The sequence below is a fragment of the Notamacropus eugenii genome, chromosome 3 (assembly GCF_028372415.1).
Source record: "Notamacropus eugenii isolate mMacEug1 chromosome 3, mMacEug1.pri_v2, whole genome shotgun sequence".
Taxonomy (NCBI): domain Eukaryota; kingdom Metazoa; phylum Chordata; class Mammalia; order Diprotodontia; family Macropodidae; genus Notamacropus; species Notamacropus eugenii.
In genome coordinates, this window is record NC_092874.1 from 18548490 (window position 1) to 18567424 (window position 18935).

General features: G+C 41.6%; 1 protein-coding gene across 1 annotated transcript in view; it reads right to left on the bottom strand.

Moving 5' to 3' along the window:
* Positions 1-18935, bottom strand: part of HIBADH (3-hydroxyisobutyrate dehydrogenase) — a 147387-nt gene that overhangs the window by 17871 nt on the left and 110581 nt on the right. The window contains exons 5-6 of the mRNA XM_072651014.1: positions 3891-4024; positions 2056-2132 (exon numbers count right to left, since the gene is read on the bottom strand). Coding sequence (XP_072507115.1) covers positions 2056-2132; positions 3891-4024 — 211 coding nt within the window. The remainder of the gene's footprint in view (positions 1-2055; positions 2133-3890; positions 4025-18935) is intronic.

The window sequence follows — 18935 nt, forward strand, 5'->3', positions numbered from 1 at the left end:
AAGTCACTCATCCGGTAGTCAACACTAACGAATTTTGTATGCATTTTTGCTCCAGAAATTTCCATCTTCCTCTTTCATTTGTTGACTGTGATAGAGCAGGACACCAAAATAAGTTGTAGGCAAGTAATTTTTCAATTATGCTAAGTGACCCATAGACTAAAACTGACCATAACACAGATACACCACTTTGAATTACAATTGGTTTTAACAATGGCTACATACAAGACTACCCATTTTATTAAGGCTTAATATAGATATGCTTCACCATCTTACAGACATTCAATTTTAAAATGTAAATGGTACAGGATATTGATAAACCAATTAGCACTGATGCAAAGCAAATTCCTCTTTTATCTCAATTACAACATGACAACTTAATAGGTCAAGATAGTCCAACATCTGAGACAGGGGCAATTCAATAAAACAAGAGCATCTTGATATGGTAATTAAGAGGAAATGTGGATCTATTACTGTGTTGTTTTTTTTTTAAATCAAGGCTTTTTGCTGTTTTGTAGCTTTTATCAAAAGTTGGATGGCACATTATACTATCCTAACTTCATTAAATGTGTTCGATAGTTTGGGTGGGCAATTTTAGGGGTGTGTCTGAAACAGGGGTTCTTAACCTTTTAATATCAAGGACCTTTTTGGCAATCTGGTAAAGCCTATGAAGCCCTAGGATAAAGTTTTTAAATTTACAAAACAAAAATGCACGAGATTACAAAAGAAACCAAATATAGTGAAATAAAATCATGAAAATATTTATTAGAACCAAGTTCATGGATCCCAGGTTAAGAACCCCTGATGCATAAAGTACTCAACAAAATAATTAGTTTATTAGGAACTTACATAAGCAGAGTAAAAGGGGAAGAGAACAAGGACAAAATGAGAATAAGTAGGCTAAAGGAAAGGGAAAGGGAAAGAAAAATGGGAAGAGAGAAACAGCACCTTCAGAAAATTGAACACGTGCATTCAATTCAACGTACATTATATTGCTAGATAGAATTGTTCCGTGATTTGTCATATGAAAAGTTTCAAATACAAAAGATTGCTGATTCATAAGCCAAAATAAAGAACTTAACCCCTTCATAACCTAAACGACGATAGTACATAGAGGCAAAGAACCAGGAATACCTGAGTTCAAATCCAGCCTCAGACCCTTATGAGCTGTGTGATCCTGGGAAAGTTACTTAAGCTCTGTCTGCCTCACTTTCTTCAAATGTAAAATGGGGATAATGACAGCACCTACTTCACAGGGTTATTGTGAGGATCAAAGGAGATAATGCTTGCAAAAACACTTAGCACAATGCCAGGTACACAGCAGGTGCTTAACAAATGCTTTTTCCTTCCTTTTAATAGAAAAAAGAAAATTCTTGAAAGAATTTTGATAAAATATTTAGTAATATATATGTAAAATAATGTAGCTATCTACATAATAACATCTAGGTATATGTGTGAATACATTTTAATAAGCAAAAGAAATATTGGGTTCTGATTGCAAAGAGTGAAAAACTAGCCTAGTGTAATAAGAGATTATGGCTATAAAAGATAACTCTAGGACTGAATTCTAGTTTATGTGGAAAACACAGAACCACCAGGAAGGTTTTTTTAGCAGCATTTATCTGGAGGAATAAATTCAAAGTCAATAAAGTCAAATAATCATCTGGGAAAATGGAACATACCCTGCACTGCCCACTGACCAGCTCGTGCCAGTTCAACTTTCTATTGCCACAGTATGTCAAAATTTTACAGTGATTATTACCCTACTTCAACATGACAGAAGAAATAGGAATGTCACAACAAAAAATGATAACATAACTCTAAATGTGAAAAAGGCAACGGTACTGTGTGGCTCTTACAAAGAAAGCTTGTGTTCTCTAAGGCCCAATCTCTGGTTCAATAAGCAAGGTCTAGAATATTCCAATATTCAAACAATTACAGAAATTTTTGTGGCAGAAACTCCTATGGGTCTGTTGAATATTATTTTCCCACATATATCTATATCTAGATGGCAGATCTAGATACACCCAACTCCTAAAAACATAAAAGCCAACCAACCTGATTCCCAGATTCATTGTTTCAGCAGTCCCGATCATGCTGATGGCTAACAGCATGTTGTTGCAAATCTTTGCTGCCTGAAAATAAAGTAAACGGTCAACATGTTGGGTCAGTGTGATTGCTTTTGTCCCATCATCTTCAAAGGAGATGTGTCTGTACCTGGTTTTATTAGCCTCCTAAAAGCAACTCTCACCTGAGTATTCTCCCAAGTGTCTCCCAAGAGTCTCTCCTTGGTAGTCCAGCAAATACTGTGGGGTTCAGGTTTTTTAGGTCGACATTACAAAACAACACAGAGGGCGATATTCTTCCTCTGAACATAATTTACAAGTGAAAGTAGACCTGGGCAAAGTGGGCTCATTAAGCACTAAGCAAACCAATCAATACCACACTGACCTCACGGTCAGACAGTACCGGTGACTGAGGGTCCCTCTGTGGGCTCCTCCCCACTGCTGAGGCAAGGCCACACAACACAAAAGCAAACAAGGATCAGTGAGGGTCTGAGCTAGAACCCAAGCAGGATCACAGAGGGAGAAGGTCACACATGTTCAGATGCTGGGTATCAAGAGGTCAGAGAAAGGAGAAGGTCAATGAGCACGAGGGGCAAGACTTGGAGGAGGAAATGGATCTCTAATGGTGGGTAGGATTTAGAAGCAGAAGGAACAAAGAAAGGGACTGTAGGAAAAGGAACAGGTATATGTTAAGTGATGAAGTGGGACAGTGAGGAAACGCTTAACTACAGCACAGCTGGGGAAGAAAGACAAGTATGGTTTGCTGTGCAGGACATGACAAAATCATGGAGGAACCTGAAGGCCAGGAAAAGTCGCATAGATTTGATGCAGGAGGAAACAGGGAGTCACGGAAGATTACTCTGCCAGTCATGTGAAGTAGAGGGGAGCATGTGATGTCCAGGAAGCCAGATGAATGAGATGATGGTGGCCTAGGATCAGTTTGGGGTAGCAGGAGGGAGCACTCAATAAGCATTCACTAAGCTCCTGCCAAGACCTGTGCGAGATACCGAGGTACAAAGACAAGAGTGTTCAAAGGGAAACCATTCTGACCTCCAAAGAGCCCCACTCAGACAGAGAGAAGAAAAGACAGGCATGAGGAGCACCTGCTGGGAAAATCAAGAGGCCTCAAGACCAAAGTGGAATGGAAGAGGATGGGCCTGTGGCAGTCCACTAAGAAGGGCCCAGAGCCTGTCACAGAGGAGAAATGAGGAGAATTGTTTTAGATGGAGTGAAGGGGGAAAGTTCAGCAAGCAGCTGGACATAAAGACCTGGCACTCAGGTGAGAGAAAACAAGTCATTTCACTAGAAACATATTTGAAAGCTTTTAGCACTGAAGTGGTGAAGAATCACATGAGCTTCCAGGAAATTTTTACACGTCTATTTATAAAGTGGTAGGCAGTTTTGTTACTGTCAGTGGCATGTACAGGCTTAAAAGGCACTGAAGACACAGCGATGGCTTAGATCCCTCGCTGCTTCCTCTAAGAGGCTCTCCTGACTGCTCAGCTGGCAGTGCCCCTCACCAGAATCCATGTGTGGGCTGCTTAGGGTTTTGATTTTTTGGTCTGTTTATTTCTCCATGACTGTGCTACAGCCTCATCTCCCTAGTCCTCACAAGTAGAATGTTAGTTTCCTGAAGGGGGGGGGGTGGGGTAGGGATTGGTAGCCTGAGGGCTTCAAACAGTGCCTATCACATAGGAGACACTGAGTAAAGTATGGATAGGGAAGCGAATTAAATGTATGTGAAAAATATATAGAAGGAAAAGAGTATGTAAGTTCAAAAGAAATCTGAAAATGAACTCATTGCATACCCTGGAGTCTCCACATTACCTGTCCAGTTCCCACCTCTCCACAATACACCACATTGGATCCCATGCAGCCAAGCAGTTCTTTGGCAGCAGCAAACTCCTGCTCCAGGCCTCCGACCATGAAAGTCAGGTTCCCAGCTTGAGCAGCACCCACCCCTGAAAAAAAAAAAAAAGATGTGAAGTAGAGAAAAAATGCAGAAGAACATTATGAAAGAACTTTAAAACTGTGGTTAAACTCACAAACATAAAATTCAAAATGAAATACCACGGACACAAACTATGTCTACCCTAAGCACATTCTGCAATGCTTTTCATGATACCGACTCATCTGCTGCTGCACAGGTCATGCTTAAAACACCACTCTGGGAGATACTATACTACATATGACACACAAGGCCCTCTGAAGAATCACAGCTGCTGGTGGTCCAAAGAGCAAAGGGAAGTCACTTGGTTGGGGCAAGCAGGCTCAGGTACACTATCAACTTGATCACCCAGGCTCAAGTATTATCTGCTAAAGAGATGGGCAAGTCAGATGGAGGAGGCTGGACAGAATGCCCAAGGACTATGCACCACAAGAATCAAAGGAAGGGTGGGGAGGAGCCAAGATGGCAGAGTAGAAAGATACACATATGCTAGCTCCTAACCCACAGCCCATAAAATACCAGCAAAGAAGAACTCCCAACAAATTCTGGAGCAGCAGAAGCCACAAAAAAATGGAGTGGAGGAGATTTCTGTTCCAGAGAGACCTGAAAAACCAGCACCAAAAGTCTGTTGTTCACTGGACCCGGAGCAGAGCCCAGCCCTGCCTTGGCTGCGAGGCACCGAGGGGAGCAGATCCGAGCAGGCTTCAGGGGCAGAATCTCCAGCAGCAGCACAGGTCCCTCCACCCACAGGTGCCAAAAGTCAGTGAGGGAATCTTTCCAGCTTGCTGAGAGGGGCGCGGGGTGTCTCCATAACTCAGGCCCCCTCGGGAGGCAGCAGTGGAGGCAGCAGCAGACAAGGGCTCCCAAAGCAGGCAGGAGCTCAGATCCATTGTTGAAGGTCTCTGCATAAACCCCCTGAGGGAACTGAGCCCCGTGAGGTGGCCCAGCCCCCACCTGAGCACCTGAACTTAATCTCACACTGAATAGCAGCCCCACCCCCACCCAAAGCCCTGAGGCTGGGAAGCAGCATTTGAATCTCAGACCCCAAGCGCTGGCTGGGCGGATCTGGAGGTGAGGTGGGTGTGGAGAGGAAACTCAGAAGTCAAGTAAATGGCTGGGAAAATGCCCAGAAAAGGGAAAAAAATAAGACCACAGAAGGTTACTTTCTTGGGGAACAGATGTCTTCTCCCATCCTTTCAGATGAGGAAGAACAATGCTTATCATCAGGGAAAGACATAGAAGTCAAGGCTTCTGTATCCCAAACATCCAAAATAAATATTTCATGTGCTCAGGCCATGGAAGAGCTCAAAAAGGATTTTGAAAATCAAGTTAGAGAGGTGGAGGAAAAGCTGGGAAGAGAAGTGAGAGAGATGCAAGAAAAGCATGAAAAGCAGGTCAATACCTTGCTAAAGGAGACCCAAAAAAATGCTGAAGAAAATAACACCTTGAAAAACAGGCTAACTCAATTGGCAAAAGAGGTTCAAAAAGCCAATGAGGAGAAAAATGCTTTAAAAAGAAGAATTAGCCAAATGGAAAAGGAGGTTCAAAAGCTCACTGAAGAAAATAGTTCTTTCAAAATTAGAATGGCACAGATGGAGGCTAAGGACTTTATGAGAAACCAAGAAATCACAAAACAAAACCAAAAGAATGAAAAAATGGAAGATAATGTGAAATATCTCATTGGAAAAACAATTGACCTGGAAAATAGATCCAGGAAAGATAATTTAAAAATTATGGGACTACCTGAAAGCCATGATCATAAAAAGAGCCTAGACATCATCTTTCATGAAATTATCAAGGAAAACTACCCTGATATTCTAGAACCAGGGGCCAGAACAAATTTTGAAAGAATCCACCTATCACCTCCTGAAAGAGATCCTGTAGGATCTCTTTGTCCTGTAGGGCCAGATAGCTTTCTTTACCCCTTAACCTGTATTTCTTATTTCCTAGTGGTAAGAACATTACAGTTGCTCCTAACACTTTGAGTTCCAACTTCTTTAGCTCCCTCCCTCTCCACCCCTTCCCTTTGGAGGACAAGCAATTCAATATAGGCCAAATCTGTGTAGTTTTGCAAATGATTTCCATACTAGTTGTGTTGTACAGGACTAACTATATTTCCCTCCATCCTATCCTGTCCCCCATTACTTCTATTCTCTTATGATCCTTTCCCTCCCCATGAGTGTTGACCTCGGATTGCATTCTCCTCCCCATGCCCTCCCCTCTATCCTCCCCCCCACCCTGCTTGTGCCCTTGTCCCCCACTCTCCTGTATTGTGAGATAAGTTTTCCTATCAAAATGAGTGTGCATTTTGTTCTTTCCTTTAGTGGAATGTGATGAGAGTAGACCTCATGTTTTTCTCTCGCCTCCCCTCTTTATCCCTCCACTAATAAGTCTTTTGCTTGCCTCTTTTATGAGAGATAATTTGCCCCATTCAATTTCTCCCTTTCTCCTCCCAATATTTCTCTCTCACTGCTTGATTTCATTTTTTTTTTAAGATATGATCCCATCCTCTTCAATTCACTCTGTGCACTCTGTCTCTATGTATGTGTGCGTGTGTGCATGTGTGTGTGTGTAATCCCACCCAGTACCCAGATACTGAAATGTTTCAAGAGTTACAAATATTGTCTTTCCATGTAGGAATGTAAACAGTTCAACTTTAGTAAGTCCCTTATGACTTCTCTTTGCTGTTCACCTTTCCATGGTTCTCTTCATTCTTGTGTTTGAAAGTCAAATTTTCTTTTCAGCTCTGGTCTTTTCATCAAGAAAACCTGAAAATCCTCCATTTCATTGAAAGACCATTTTTTCTCCTGAAGTATTATACTCAGTTTTGCTGGGTAGGTGATTCTTGGTTTTAGTCCTAGTTCCTTTGACTTCTGGAATATCCTATTCCATTCCCTTCGATCCCTTAGTGTAGAGGGTGCTAGATCTTGTGTTATCCTGATTGTATTTCCACAATACTTGAATTGTTTCTTTCTAGCTGCTTGCAATATTTTCTCTTTCACCTGGGAATTCTGGAATTTGGCCACAATGTTCCTAGGAGTTTCTCTTTTTGGATCTCTTTCATGCGGTGTTCTGTGGATTCCTTGAATATTTATTTTGCCCTCTGGTTCTAGAATCTCAGGGCAGTTTTCCTTGATAATTTCATGGAAGATGATGTCTAGGCTCTTCTTTTGATCATGGTTTTCAGGTAGTCCCAGAATTTTTACATTGTCTCTCCTGAATCTATTTTCCAGGTCAGTTGTTTTTCCAATAAGATATTTCACATTATCTTCCATTTTTCCAATCTTCTCGCTATGTTCTGTGATATCTGTCTTTCTCATAAAGTCCTTAGCGTCCATCTGTGCCATTCTAGTTTTGAAAGAACTATTTTCTTCAGTGAGCTTTTGAATCTCCTTTTCCATTTGGCTAATTCTGCTTTTGAAAGCATTCTTCTCCTCATTGGCTTTTTGAACCTCTTTTGCCAATTGAGTTAGGCTAGTTTTCAAGGTGTTAATTTCTTCAACATTTTTTTGGTTCTCCTTTAGCAGGGAGCTGATCTGCTTTTCATGCTTCTCTTTCACCCCTCTCATTTCTCTTCCCAGTTTTTCCTTCACCTCTCTAACTTGATTTTCAAAATTCTTTTTGAGCTCTTCCATGGCCTGAGCCCATTGGGTGGGCTGGGACACAGAATCCTTGATTTCTGTGTCTTTGTCTGATGGTAAGCATTGTTCTTCCTCATCAGAGAGGAAGGGAGGAAATGTCTGTTCTCTGAGAAAGTAGCCATCAATAGTTTTATTTCTTTTCCTTTTTCTGGGCATTCTCCCCAGCCAGTGACTTGACCTCTGAATATTCTCCTCACACCCACCTCGCCTCCTGGTCCTCCCAGCCAGCGTTTGGGGACTGAGATTCAAATGCTGCTTCCCGCCTTAGGGCTTTTGGCGGGGGCAGGGCTGCTATTCAGTGTGAGAATTAAGTTCAGGTGGTCAGGTCGGGGCAGGGCCGCCTCTCAGGCTCAGTTCCCTCAGGGGGTTTATGTACAGACCTTCCACAATGGATCCAGGCTCCCGCCCACTTGGGGAGCCCCTGTCTGCAGCTGCCTCTCAGCTTCTATCTCCCGGGGGGGCCCGAGCCCTGGGGGCACCCCACTCCCCTCTCGACCCTCCAAAGAGACTCTCACCCCAACCCCCATCACCTGTGGGTGGAGGGGCTTGTGCCGCCGCTGGAGATCCCGTCCCTGAAGCCTGCTCGGATCTGTACCTCTCGGAGCCCCAGGTCTGGGCTGGGCTCCGCATCTGCAGCGCGACGGACCTTTTGCGAGAGGTTTGCAGGTCCCTCTGTGGGTGGAGGGACCTGCGTGGCCGCTGGAGATCCCGTCCCCATAGCCCGCTCGGATCTTTTCCTCACGGTGTCACGGCCGCTGCAGGGCTGCACTCAGCTCCCAGTCCCGGCGCCCAGTCCGCAGCGCGAAGGACCCCCCGCGAGAGGTTTGCAGGTCTCTCCGGAACAGAAATCTCCCTCGCTCCAATATTCCGTGGCCTCTGGGTGCAGAATTCACCATGAGTTGGTCCCCTCTAGCCGTTCTGTGGGTTGTGGGTTCGGAGCTATGTGTATGTGCGTCTTTCTACTCCGCCATCTTGGCTCCGCCTCATGATCTTTTTAAAGGTCCTATTGAGTATGTATAGGATTTTTAAGGCTAAAATTAATTTTTCAAAAAAGTTTTTAACCCTGGCTCTTCCTTGTCTGTAATGGCATAGAGGATAGTTTAGTAGCTAAAAGATGAGGCTAAAGAGCAGGGACTTGCTGATCCCCTTCATGTGGTAGCAATACTTTGATAGAATCACCATGAATTCGCAGTCTTGTCCCTAGCTTAACATTGAGAAACTGAATTTTATCAGTTTAGACAGACTCAGTCAAACTCTAGGGAAATAAGTAATGCAAATAAGCTCTCGAGAGGCTAACTTCTAACCCCAAACACTAAGCTCTTCATTTACAATGGAGGCTCGACTTGACTGATTCTTAGAGGTACTTCCTCCTGGTGGGAGATACAATCAGGAAACAGTGTTGTTTAGGGGGAACACAGTCAGAACCAACTGAGCTGACGCTCTTGAGGAGAACTTCCAACAACCTAGGGAAGCTTGAAATATTGACTTTTCCCCATTCCAAGCATATTTCTGCCTTAAGAACTGACATTCTTCACCTAGAATCTTCTTCCTTGGACAGTGTTGGTTAAGTCCTGACAAATTCTTACTATCCAAATTTCCTTTTCAAAATTCTTTATCAATCACCAAAAATTTCAGTCAGTATAATACTTCCTGATGAAAGGCAAGTTGTAATTTAGAGTTTATTCCCATTCTTTCCAAGGGTACACCTTAGTCTTATAGCAACATATGCATAAACTCTAAGATAGGTTACTTCTAAAGCTGACTAGTCAGATCCGAGGCATTGTAAGTTGATATACAGTGTTGGACTTGGGGTTAGGAAGACCCCAGTCCAAATTCTGCCTCAGACACTTACTAGCTGTGTAACTCTAGGTAAGCCATTTTACCTTTCTCAGATTCAGTTTCCTCATCTGTAAAATGGGGATATCAAGAGTGCCTACCTTACAGGGTTGTTGTGAAGACCAAGTGCAATCATGTATGTGAAGCACTTTGCAAACTTTAAGCACTCTTTAAATGATGGATGTTATTATTATTTTACACTGATTCTTATTAGCTCCAGTTTCAGAAGGTGGCATGTTTAACTGTGTCCTAGTTCTTAGAATATCCTCTTAAAAACGCACAGCCTATGCAGTGATTACAAAGAAATACCATTCAACGTGGTAAAGCCTCAGGATCTACAAAAATTAGGCTAGTACTGAAATAGATTTGATCCAACTAAGAATCTTATTAACCATAAAACAGGCCAGACACATTATCAGTGTTGTTTTCGGAGAGAAATGGAAAAGTCATTCTTCATTGATACTAAAAATATCAGCACACAATTTTCATGTCAAACCCTGTTGTCCAAGACAAGGATGCCGTGTGCATGAGCTATTAGCCAACGTATTCTATTTACACTTCATTTTACACCAGAGCTGGGAATGAAAACACCATAAGACTCTGGGACATGTATAAAACCAGAGCCCATTAGAAGAGACAGCTGCAAGTAATGGCCTACTTTTGAACTTAATTTATTCACCTAAACCTACTATCTTTACACTTAAAAAGCCCAAGTGAGAGGAACCATATTTCATTCAAATTGTGAACTACTTCACTACTGCCAAGTCAAACTGCCTATTGGGGTCCAGACTATTTTTAACCAATTAGGTACTGGCACTGTAAGGAGTCAGCATTATGTTAGCCAAAGTATCTTGGAAAAATGAGATCATCTCTGAAAGCCTGAAAGGACAAACACATACCAGGAACCATGACTACACTTCAGAACACATTCTTTGGAAGGGATTCTGCATGGCAGTCCCAAGTTCAAAGGATGGCTTTAATTATGACCTCTGTCTACTGTTCATTCTGATCACGTTAAACGTACAAGTGACTGTTACCAGGCTGGCTTCCGACATATTTCACAGCATGACTGGGATGCAGAGATCACTTCATTAACGCCCTCCAACTTTGAGAACTGTTTTTATTCAGTGCCCACACCCGGGCTTACTCCGGACCCAGTGATCTGACCTACAGCAAATTAAGTAACACTTTCAGTCCAAGCTCACAAACTATCAATCATAGGTCAATAGCTTTAGAGCTACATTACAAGCTGCTAAATAGCTTCAGAGAGTCATTTATTAGAGAAAAATTAATGATGACAATCGTTCTCAGCTGGTTAAGCTTTTGACAGCTGCACTTTCTCACTTGTTCAAACATTTATTTCATGTAAAAAATAAATGTAAAAAACTCATGCAAAAGAACAATTCATTTTGTCACACATGCTTAGAGAGCTCTGTAATTCTTTCTTCCATCCAACATTTGAATCCCTAGGCAAATGTGTGTGGGGTTTTTTTTTTTAATGATTCCCAGCCTCTTGAGAGTACACACCAAAATGCAGAGTCTACCCCAAATGAGTATTTGGTCATCCTAGAGGCCAAATCCAATACAGGACCCAATACGGCAGTGATACAGCATATAGTTACATGTCATACTAGGGTGTAACTTATCATTCACTGTAATTTATAATGATTATAATTAAATTTGTGATCATTATCTCATTTGAGCTTCACATCAACTTTATGAGGCAAACAGCGCCCACTGGATTCTGCCATTTTTAGAGCTGAAGACTTTGAAAGGGGAGATGACTTGCTGAAAGCTGAATGACCAATGGGAGTATTAGGACAGAGGTCCAGTGTAGGCCTGCAGTACAGTACAGTACAGTACAGGGTCTCCGGTACATAGCCTAGGATGTCCCTGGCCGTCACCCCACCACTGTACCATCCCCCCAGTGGAGTTCCATACCGAGGGAAGAATTAAAGCTGACGCTATTCTCACAAAAACAGAGCTGCTTGGAATTCCTGGAAGAAGAGCTAGAACACATGCACATGGCTACACATAGTTCCAGGGCTTCAAAAAATAAAACTGCTTAAAGATAAGAGAGCACAAAGCGTACTTGGATGCAGAGTTCAAGGACTGGGCTTCACCTCACAGTTCTAGGGCTCGCTACTTATACGACTCCTTTTAAAGTAACTCTTCCCTTAAATAGTACTAGGAGAACTGTGGGTTCACAGCTGTGAGAATTTGAAAACAAATTTCTTTCTACCTTTTGTTATTAAAAACAGCTGCTAGTTAAACAAGTTAAATAATCACTGCATACCTGTTATACATAGATAAAACATTTATTAATTGCTTGCTATGTGCCAAATATCATAGTAAATTCTGTAATTATAAATACAAGCAAAAAGAAAGACAGTACCTGTCCTCAGGGAGCTTATATTCTAATGAAGAACACATAAAAGAAAGCTGAAAAGCAAGGGGCAGGCTAGAAGGTTCCCATTTGGGAGGCAGGGTAGAAAAGTAATTTGGAGAGTCATGGTCTCAACCAAGACAAGTGAGTACAGCTGACATAGGAGATTCCTCTGATGGATGTTCAAGGGGGATTCACTAATCAGGGGAGAAAGAGGCCATTAAGGTAAAGGTATTGCCAGCCTGAGAATATCTATTGACACATTCATTATGTACAGATTCTTGTACCAGGATCTAAGGGAAACATAAAATTTAAATACAATGTGATCCCCAATTTCATAGAGCATTAAGTTTAACATGGGAGAAGATGCCAGAATAGAAAACTCTAACATTATATGACAAACCATGAAGTGAAGGTCATAATTGATCACATATGGAGAAGGTGATGACATTTGATGGAACAGTAGGAAATCAACAGGGCCAAGGAAATAGGGAGGAAAGCATTCCAGACGTAGGTAAGCATGTAAATAAAAACAGAGATAGAAAAGCATCAAATGAGCATGGGGATGTGGGGAGTCCATTGTGGAGTTCATGGAGGGCAGTAGAAGAAAATGAAGCTATAAGGTAGCACAGGCTCAGAATCCAAGCAAGGACCATACAATTTAGAGTTGGAAAGGCCTTGAGAGATCATTTTACGAATGAGGACACTGACACCCAAAGAGGGAGAAGTTACTTCTCTGAGGTTGCACAGGAAATATGTAGCAGTACCAGGTCCTTGGACTCCAAACTCAGAGTACCTTTTATTCTACCACACTGCCTGCTGTGGAGAATCTTAATGCTCAGATGAGGAGTCTGAACTTTACTTGGTAGTCAAGAGGGAGGCAACAGAGATTTTGGTGGAGCAATGACCTAACAACTCCAACTCCGCTATGCCCTCTGGAATGCTGGCTCCATGATGAACACATTTCGTGTCATTTTAAATCTCTTCTTCCCCCTTCTGTCCTTCACAGAGACCTCTCTGCTTCCCTCATCACCTTCTCCAGTGCTGATTCTTCTTTCTCTCACACCACACTCCCCTTCCTCTGGCTCAGCAGTCACAATGCATGAGTCTCCCTTCATCACTTTTCCTCCTCTGAAGTTCACATCAACCAAATTTACCACCCAACTCAAACGTTTGTGATTGTTTCCTATTAAGCCTTTCCTACTACACCCTAGCACATTCTCCATCATTCCTCAATGAATTTAGTGCATGACTGACAGTCTTTCCTCCCTGTTGCTTCACTCATCTTGCCTTTACACAAACTTTGACATTGTTTTATCTGATTCTTTCTGTCTTTTATAATTCCTAACCTTTTCTTAATTCTCACTGACTTTCACTTATAAGATGCTGAGGGGGTCCACTACAAATTTATTAAGTAATTTCAACTAGACAAATATTCTCTTCCTCCCTCACACCCTATTTTCCAGAAATCTGTTCCAAACATTCTCATCTCCCCTAAAGTTCTCATGGACCTGTCCCTGCCCACGTACTCAAATAAATTAAGGCTGTCCATCAAAAGCACCCTATGTTTTCCCTCCTATTCATCTCACACCATTCAGAGTCTTCTTTCACCATCCCCTCCTTCACTCCAGTTTCACATAGAGGTAGCCCTTCTCCTTAACAAAAATGACCCTTCAACCAGCACACGATTCCATCACCTCCCTTCTTCTCCAACAGATTTCCCCAGATATCATTCCCATCTTGTCTTCAATCTCTCCCTATCTTGTGGCTGCTTCCCTGCTGCCTAAATACATGCCCTGTCTCTGACTATCCTTACAAACAGACACAAAGAAAAAACTCATTAGGATTTTATCATCTTTGCTTGCTGTCTTAAACTCTCCTACCTGATATGTCTCATCTCCTTGAGAAAGTTGTCCATCCACAGTGACTCCATTTTTTCTCCTCTTACTCCTAAGCCCTTCACTATAATATAGCTCTCTTCTCTCTGTGACCTTGGAGGTAGTGATTGAGAATACAAGGGGAAATGTCTGGTAGCAAATTGAATATGTGAACCAGAAGCTCCAAAGAACATTCAGAGTTGGGAAGAGAAATATGGGAGCTGGCAGGCAATAAACATTTATTAAGCTTCTACTCTGTACCCCAGTGCTTAGCACAGTTCATGGCATCAAAGACAAAAGGGAAATCATTCTTTCTTTTTAAGTTTATTTATTTATTTTTAGTTTTCAACATTCATTTCCAAAAGATTTTAAGTTCCAAATATTCTCCCCATCACTCCCCTCCCCCCAACTCAAGATACTGTGCATTCTGATTACCCCTTCCCCCAATCTGCCCTCCATTCTATCACACTCCTCTCTTCCCTTATTCCCATCTTCTCTCTTTTCTTGTAGGGCAAGATAGATTTCTATACCCCATTACCTGTATTTCTTATTTCCCAGTTCCATGCAAAAACAATTCTCAACATTTGTTCCTGAAACTTTGAGTTCCAACTTCTCTCCCTTCCTCCCTCCCCACCCATCCCTACTGAGAAGGCAAGCAATTCAATATAGGCTATACATGTGTAGTTATACAAGACTTCCATAATAGTAGTCATGTTGTGAAAGACTAACTATATTTCCCTCCATCTTATCCTGTTCCCCATTTATTCTATTCTCTCTTTTGCCCTTGTCCCTCCTCAAAAAGTGCTTACTTCTAATTACTCCCTCCTCCCATTTGCCTTCCCTTCTATCATCCCCCCACTCCACTTATCCCCTTCTCTCCTACTTTCCTATAGTGTAAGATAGATTTTCATGCCAAATTGAGTGTGCATGTTGTTCCCTCCTTAAGTCAAATGTGATGAGAGTAAGTTTCACTTTTTGTCTCTCACCTCCCCATTTCCCCTCCGTTGAAAAAGCTTTTTTCTTGCCTCTTTTATGAGAGATAATTTGCTCCATTCCATTTTTCCCTTTCTCCTCCCAATATATTCCTCTCACCCCTTAATTTTATTTTTTTTTAGATATCATCCCTTCCTATTCAACTCCTCTGTCTATATATATATGTGTATAATCCCTCCAACTACCCTAATACTTAGAAAAATCTCAAGAGTTACAAATATTGTCTTTTCATGTAGGAATGTAAACAGTTCAACTTTAGTAAGCCCCTTATGATTTCTCTTTCTTGTTTACCTTTTCATGCTTATCTTGATTTTTGTGTTTGAAAGTCAAATTTTCTATTCAGCTCTGGTCTTTTCATCAAGAATGCCTGAAAGTCCTCTATTTCATTGGATGAACATTTTTCTCCCTGAAGTATTATACTCAGTTTTTCTGGGTAGGTGATTCTTGGTTTTAATCCTACTTCCTCTGACTTCTGGAATATCATATTCCAAGCCCTTCAATTCCTTAATGTAGAAGCTGCTAGATCTTGTGTTATCCTGATTGTATTTCCACAATACTTGAATTGTTTCTTTCTAGCTGCTTGCAATATTTTCTCCTTGACCTGGGAACTCTGGAATTTGGCCACAATGTTCCTAGAAGTTTCTCTTTTTGGATCTCTTTCATGCGGTGTTCTGTGGATTCCTTGAATACTTATTTTGCCCCCTGGTTCTAGAATCTCAGGGCAGTTTTCCTTGATAATTTCATGAAAGATGATGTCTAGGCTCTTTTTTTGGTCATGGCTTTCAGGTAGTCCCATAATCTTTCAATTGTCTCTCCTGGATCTATTTTCCAGGTCAGTTGTTTTTTCAATGAGATATTTCACATTGTCTTCAATTTTTTCATTCTTTTGGTTTTGTAATTTCTTGGTTTCTCATAAACTCATTAGCTTCCATCTGTTCAAGTCTAATTTTTAAAGAACTATTTTCTTCAGTGAGCTTTTGAATCTCCTTTTCCATTTGGCTAATTCTTTTTAAAGTATTCTTCTCCTCATTGGCTTTTTGGACCTCTTTTGTCATTTAGGTTAATCTATTTTTAAAGGTGTTATTTTCCTGAGCATTTTTTGGGGTCTCCTTTAGCAAGCTGTTGACTTACTTTTCATGATTTTCTTGCATCACTCTCATTTCTCTTCCCAATTTTTCCTCCACCTCTCTTACTCAATTTTCAAAATCCTTTTTGAGCTCTTCCATAGCCTGAGGCCACTGCATATTTATTTTGGAGGTTCTGGAAGCAAAAACCTTGACTTTCATGTCTTCCTCTGATGGTATGCTTCGTTCTTCCTCATCCAAAAGGATGGAAGAAAATACCTATTCACCAAGAAAGTAACCTTCTATAGTCTTACTTTTTTTCCCTTTTTGGGGCATTTTCCCAGCCAGTTACTTGACTTTTGAGTCCTTTGTCAAGTGGAAGGTATACTTTAGGGACCTGTAAGTTCTCAGTTTCTTCAAGGTGGCACAATCAAGGGATGACCTGCACTCTGGTCTGGAAGCAACCACAAGCTTTTCTGCCCAGGATTTGTGAGTAGAATTCCCACTCCAGAGCCTCCACCAGCTCCACAACACCAGCGCTCTTCCTTATCCCAGGACCACCATTCAGGACTGAGACCCAGATCAGTCACTTGATTCCCCCAGGGTCTTTGGGCTGAGGGCTCCAAAAATGGAAGCTATTGCTGCAGTGCCTGCTGCTGCCTTGGGGCTGAGGCTAGGGCTGGACCCTGATCCCTTCTCACTGGCCTCTGAAGCTGTCTTTGCTATTTGTGGGTTAAGAAATCTGGGAACTGCAGCTGCTATCTGTGAGTCCATGCTCTGAAGCCTGTTCCAGTCCTGTCCCTGCCTCACAACACAGCTAAGGCTAGGCTGTGTCCTGTTCCAAACCCGGTGTGATAGACCTTTCCAGTCTGCCTTCCAGGCTGCCTTGGGCTGGAAATCTTTCATTCTGTCGTTTTGTGGCTTCTGCTGCTCTAGAATTTGTTTAGATTTTTACAGGTATTTTATAGGCTATGGGCACAGAGCTAGAGCAAGGTCCGTCCTTCTACTCTGTCTTCTTGGCTTTGCCCTCCAGGGGAAACCATCTTGCTTTAAGGAGATTACCTTCTCGTGGGGATATAACGTATAAGTATAGACATTGTATATGCCATACAGGTAGACTCCAAGTCAGCACTGCTTCACTGGCAGGTGGGACAAGTCTGACATAGAAGATGGCATTTGAACTAAATCTTGAAGGATACTAGGGATTTGGGAAGACAGAATTGGTACAATTAACTGTATAATGCACACAAAATTCAGAGCTTATCCAAGTGACCTCCTTCAATATTAACCTCAATCTCTTTCTGGGCTACCTCCACTCTTCTATAACGTATCACCTTTGGGGTCTTGTGAGCTGAAGGGGCAGTGAGAGAACCCAGGAAAGGATGTATGAACAAAGATGTGAAAAGGCAAAGGCTGGGAGCCTCTGATGTAAGATAGAAAGAGTACTTGTCTAGTAATAAGGATACCTAGGTTCAAGTCCTACTTCCAAGAACTAACTGTTTGAACTTAAATAAGACCTTAAACTTCTCTGAGTGGAGTTTTTCATTTGAAAAAAAATAAATAGGTTGGACTCCATGATACTCAAAGCTCTGCCTAGTTTTAGGATTCTGTGATAACTTGGGGTGTTAAAAGTTTAAGAATATACAGGTACACAAATCTACTTTATTATTGCCAAGAATACTTCATACTATTGGTCCACAAACGTAGCAGTCTCATGAAAATATAAGTTTGGTGGAATTGTGAACTGATTCAACCATTTTGGAGAGAAATCTGGAATTATGCCCAAAGAGTTATAAAATTTTGTATACCTCTTGACCCAGCAATACCACTATCAGGATGTCCTCCCTCACTCAAAACAAAGTCAAGGGCAAATCAGGTCATCATTTCTCTGACGGCATGATCTTCTATGGCAACAAAGGAAAAACACAACAACAACAACCATCATCAGGTCGCTTTCCCAAGGCGATCAGGGAAAAAGGAAAAGAATCCTCTATGTTCTAAAATATTTACAGCAGCTCTCTTTGTGGTAGCAAGAAATGGAAAACGAGGGGATACCCATCCATTGGGGAATGGCTGAATAAGTTGTGCTATATGATCATGATGAAATACTGCTGTGCTGTAAGAAATGATGAGCAGGTTGGTTTTAGAAAAATATGGATAGACTTGCATGAAAAAATGCAGAATGAAATGAGCAGAACCAAGCGAACACTGTAAACAGTAACCAGAATACTGTCTGAAGAGTAAGTGTGAATGACTAAGCTGTTCTGAGTAAGGTGGACATTCAAATCAACCTCAAAAGACTTTAGAGGGAAGATGCTACTCACCTCCAGAGAAAGAGCTGATGTACAGATGTTCTACATAAATACCTGTGTTAAATACTGGCCTTCTCTAGGGCAGGGTTGGGAGGGAGGAAGCGAACTCAGAACTCAAAATGTAACATAAATAAATAAATTGAAGGAAAACAAACCAAAAGATCCCTATGTATACTTGTTTAAAAAAGAGAAAGAGAAAAGATAAGATTGACAGGTGCATTTTTGATAAAAATCAGAAGAGGTTTATTTTTTTCTGTATATATTGATTCAATTTACCATGACCAATAAGTTATTTTTCATTTCTTATCTAATCCTTCTAAGTGACACTAATACTACATCCTTTTCCCTTCCTTCAATCTATTACCCTTTTCAGTCAGCTTTATTATGAATACAAATCAGAATGATAATTCTGTATGGAACTCATCTGGTAGGATACTTTGTCTCCAAGAAGCTGAATGCCAACACCTAAACAATCCAAGCCAAGGACAGTTGTCTGTCCTGTTTTTAAAGTGCTATAGCAGGGCCGTGGGGCCTTCCCAGGTAGCACGCTCCACTGTTAACTGTCCTGAGGCCCAGTGACCCAGGCTGGGGATAAGAAAGTATAGAAATGAAACCTTCCCTCTGCCCGCTATATTGAGCTTTCATCTAACCCATCTGAACCTCAGCCACTGGACATAACAAGCATGTTGCCAGCCCTATTGTCACACAAATGCCTCAGCCTTCTACATCTTCTAAGACACTCCAGCTTTCCTCCATACATTTGCAAGGGTCATCTATCCCCCTTGTCTGGAATGTGTTCCCTCCTCACTCCTGCT